The sequence below is a fragment of the Schistocerca nitens genome, chromosome 1, assembly GCF_023898315.1.
Source record: "Schistocerca nitens isolate TAMUIC-IGC-003100 chromosome 1, iqSchNite1.1, whole genome shotgun sequence".
Taxonomy (NCBI): domain Eukaryota; kingdom Metazoa; phylum Arthropoda; class Insecta; order Orthoptera; family Acrididae; genus Schistocerca; species Schistocerca nitens.
The window spans coordinates 961,382,895-961,386,047 of record NC_064614.1 but is presented as its reverse complement, the minus strand read 5'-3'; the positions used below and the strand labels follow the sequence as shown (position 1 = coordinate 961,386,047).

Sequence of the window (3,153 nt, the reverse complement as noted above, 5' to 3'; positions counted from 1 at the left end):
GTACTATGCGTTTGATTTCCATTTTGGGATTCGCAAGTTCAGCGTCGCGTTATTTCTGGAAAGCGGAGCGTGTGTTATGTTTATGCAGTGACTGCCGCCGGGGGCTTCCCCGCTGACGAAACACGTCAGGCCGCCCCGTACTTAAGATGTGGTCTGTGGCAGGAGGAGCCAGTCCGCTCCGCACGCCGCTATCAGAGACAGACACGCAGCACGATGAGTGACGCATGCAGAGTCCTCCTGTTGGTCGCCGCGGCAGCCGCAGCGGCCACTGGCCTTCCTATGATTCCGCCACCACTCGGCGTGGGCTGGCTGCGGTCGCACCAGGCCCAGCTTGTCGGACGGCCTCCGCTGTCGCCTCCACCTCTGCCGCCCCACACCGTGTTCGTCCTCGTACGCGGTTACCCTGCTGCTGTACCACGCCCACAAGCAGCGGGAACTTCTCTGGTGCAGACAGCAATCACTGCAGGCTCGCAGAATGCGGTGGCCAAGAATCGTCAGCCGGAGGTGAGCAACGACCATGCACATGTACAGTCCATGTTCCATCTGTATAAAAAGTGCTCTAGTATAAACTTTCCCTCAGTTACCCTCAATACTTGACTTCAATAGCAGTTTCCATCATTCTTCATCATTTCACACAAATTTTGTTTACGGTGAGACGAGCTCCCGGATTATGTAAGCCTGCAAGCTTTAGTGGCCGTTGTCACTGAATTATAATTTTCTGGGTTATTAGGCCGCGTCATATTTCTTCTAAAATGATCGACGTTTCAACCGCTCTGCTGTGATCCTGAGGAGGATCCGAGCAGAGGGGTCGAAACGTCGATTATTTTAGAAGAAATATGACGCGGCCTAATAACCCAGAAGATTCTAACTTCAGAAACTCCCGGATTCATTCAATAATTCTCAGTAATCTTAGTTGCGTTCTTCCAGAACTACTACGTTAATATTAGTGCCTGTTCTACAACTTTCCAATTATATTACCAATACGTATTACGCTCTAGTACTCTCTATAAGAACCTGCCGTTACAAATGTATCCTTTATGGTAGAGTAGTTTGTAGATGTTCAATGTTATTTATATGGTATCTTTTTACTCAGGTATTCTGAATGTAATTTCACATATATGATGAAAAAATTTACACATGGAGCGTTCCTTTGAACGTTGCAAATTCTTTTCGATATCTTTGTTATTTAAGTAGTTTTCATTGTCTGAGTTCGCTACTTCACTATGATAAGCAGTCTGGAGTTCAACATTTATGTGTTTCCGAATATCTTGTGGTTATTTATAAGCTTGCACAGAAAATCGCGAAATAAACATTCGCTAGAACCCTCCACAACACGAACTAGAGCAGTAGGAAACACTCACCCGTTACTTTGTTCGATTTATTCGGCACTTAACAGTTTGCGATCCCGACAGCACAATTTATTCTTTTCTCTATCAGTAAAATTTCCTTTATAGTAGCAACTAACAAGCTACTCTATATCAAGCATGTACAAAAATTTTATTATTACGGGTTCGGAAATGTATTTACACGGCACCGCTTTACCAAATTATTACAGCTACTTGAAAAGTGCAGCTTCAAACTAGACTCTCAACAATATGGAAGAAGTAGTGACTGACATTTTTCATAACTATAGGCTACTATGAGCTAGTGTGAATTGAGGGGAGGCTTATGAGTCTAGAAGACGGGACTCTCTGCTTAAATGAAATGTTTTCCTCGCAGGATGCTACGACGGTGCCAACCACAAGAGCTACTACGGTGTTTCCTGCAACTTCCACCGACACGACGACGCGGCAGCAGGGCCTGCTGAGCTTCATCAACGTGCCGGACATCCCGTGTCCTGAGGGACAGAGGCGGGACCCCGCGGGCAACTGCCGGGACGCCTGGTAGAGTAGAGATTTCTGGAACCGAGGACTCCGCCATCTGTCGGGACACTGCTGGCGAAACGTGACAACTGCAGTCAGCCTGTGCTGTGGCCTACCAGAAGTTTACGCTGATTGCAGTTATTATAAGATACTGACTGGCTGTGTTACTGTAGTTTCATTGTCGGTCTTTTAAAAATGTATTTATTTATTTTTATTTATTTTTATTTATTTATCTGTAAACTGAGCTGTAAATACAGACTTTACTTTGAACTTAAGAGTGTTGTTGAAAAGCAGCTTCTTCAAAATGCCAGACTGACACTATAAGCCACATGAATGATGCACTGTGATTTCTTACGTTTCTTATTCTGAAAACATTTTCATTATCCACTCGATTAACATTGCTGTTAGCACACTGGGTTGTCAGAGAGAGGGAAATTTTTGCGGAACCCGTACGTTGGTTTGGTACACTGCCCACATGGCGTGTGGCTCAAAAATGGTGCAAATGGCTCTAAGTACTATGGGGCTGAGCGTCTGTGGTCATCAGTCCCCTAGAACTGAGAACTACTTAAACCTAACTAACCTAAGGACATCACTGACATCCAGGCAGGATTCACGCACATCCGAGGCAGGATTCGAACCTGTGACCGTAGCAGTCGCGCGGTTCCGGACTGAAGCGCTTAGAACCGCACGGCCACAGCGGCCGGCTTGGCGTGTGGCATTTAGCAGTTTTGTCATACCCTTTATGGGAATTCTGAGATTACTTTACATCTTTGCCTCTTCTAGAAAAAGCAGACATTGTATATGAAGTAGAAGATGGGGAAGTCAAGGGAAAGGATGGGTGCGAAACCGTGACTTCCAATCACACAGGGCATTGTGGTAATGCAAACATTTTAAACTTGTAAAACGTACAAGGAGATTGGAATGTACTTGTCTAAACAACGTGATGTTGTGCAGGAAGGAAGTGCTTCTGGCCACAGAATCAACGAGCAAACACTCATCAGAAAGGATTCTGAAATACTGGGACGGAACATGGAAGAAGGAGTAGTGTGTTTTAGGAAGGGTGAAATATCACGAGACCTGCTAGTGTATATACCTTAACGCACAGCGCGCTGGTTTCCGAGCCAGGACAGTAAAACAGTCCGCATCGTAAACAGCCGGCTCGTTGATGGCTGTGTGCCAGATAGGCCTGCCGAATTGCTGTGGGTTTTCAAGGGGTTTCCTGTCCTTTAGATACACGTTGGGTTAAACCTGAACTTCTGCGTCAGAGAATACGATACACGAACAGGTAAAA

At 45.7% G+C, this 3,153-nt stretch overlaps 1 protein-coding gene across 1 annotated transcript; it reads left to right on the top strand.

The window, feature by feature from the left end:
- The first annotated feature begins 207 nt into the window (after positions 1-207).
- On the top strand, positions 208-1,973 carry LOC126237497 (uncharacterized). The gene is made up of 2 exons (XM_049947656.1): positions 208-504; positions 1,720-1,973. Exons 1-2 carry the CDS (start codon positions 214-216, stop codon positions 1,885-1,887), a joined length of 459 nt encoding a protein of 152 aa, XP_049803613.1. The 5' UTR covers positions 208-213; the 3' UTR covers positions 1,888-1,973.
- Positions 1,974-3,153: the final 1,180 nt, after the last annotated feature.

What these genes read in the sequence shown, in the direction of transcription:
- LOC126237497 (XM_049947656.1), top strand. Translation starts at nt 214, where the DNA reads ATGAGTGACGCATGCAGAGTCCTCCTGTTGGTCGCCGCGGCAGCCGCA. An exon ending in CCAAGAATCGTCAGCCGGAG is followed by an intron (nt 505 to 1,719) that starts GTGAGCAACGAC and finishes TTTTCCTCGCAG; the next exon opens with GATGCTACGACGGTGCCAAC.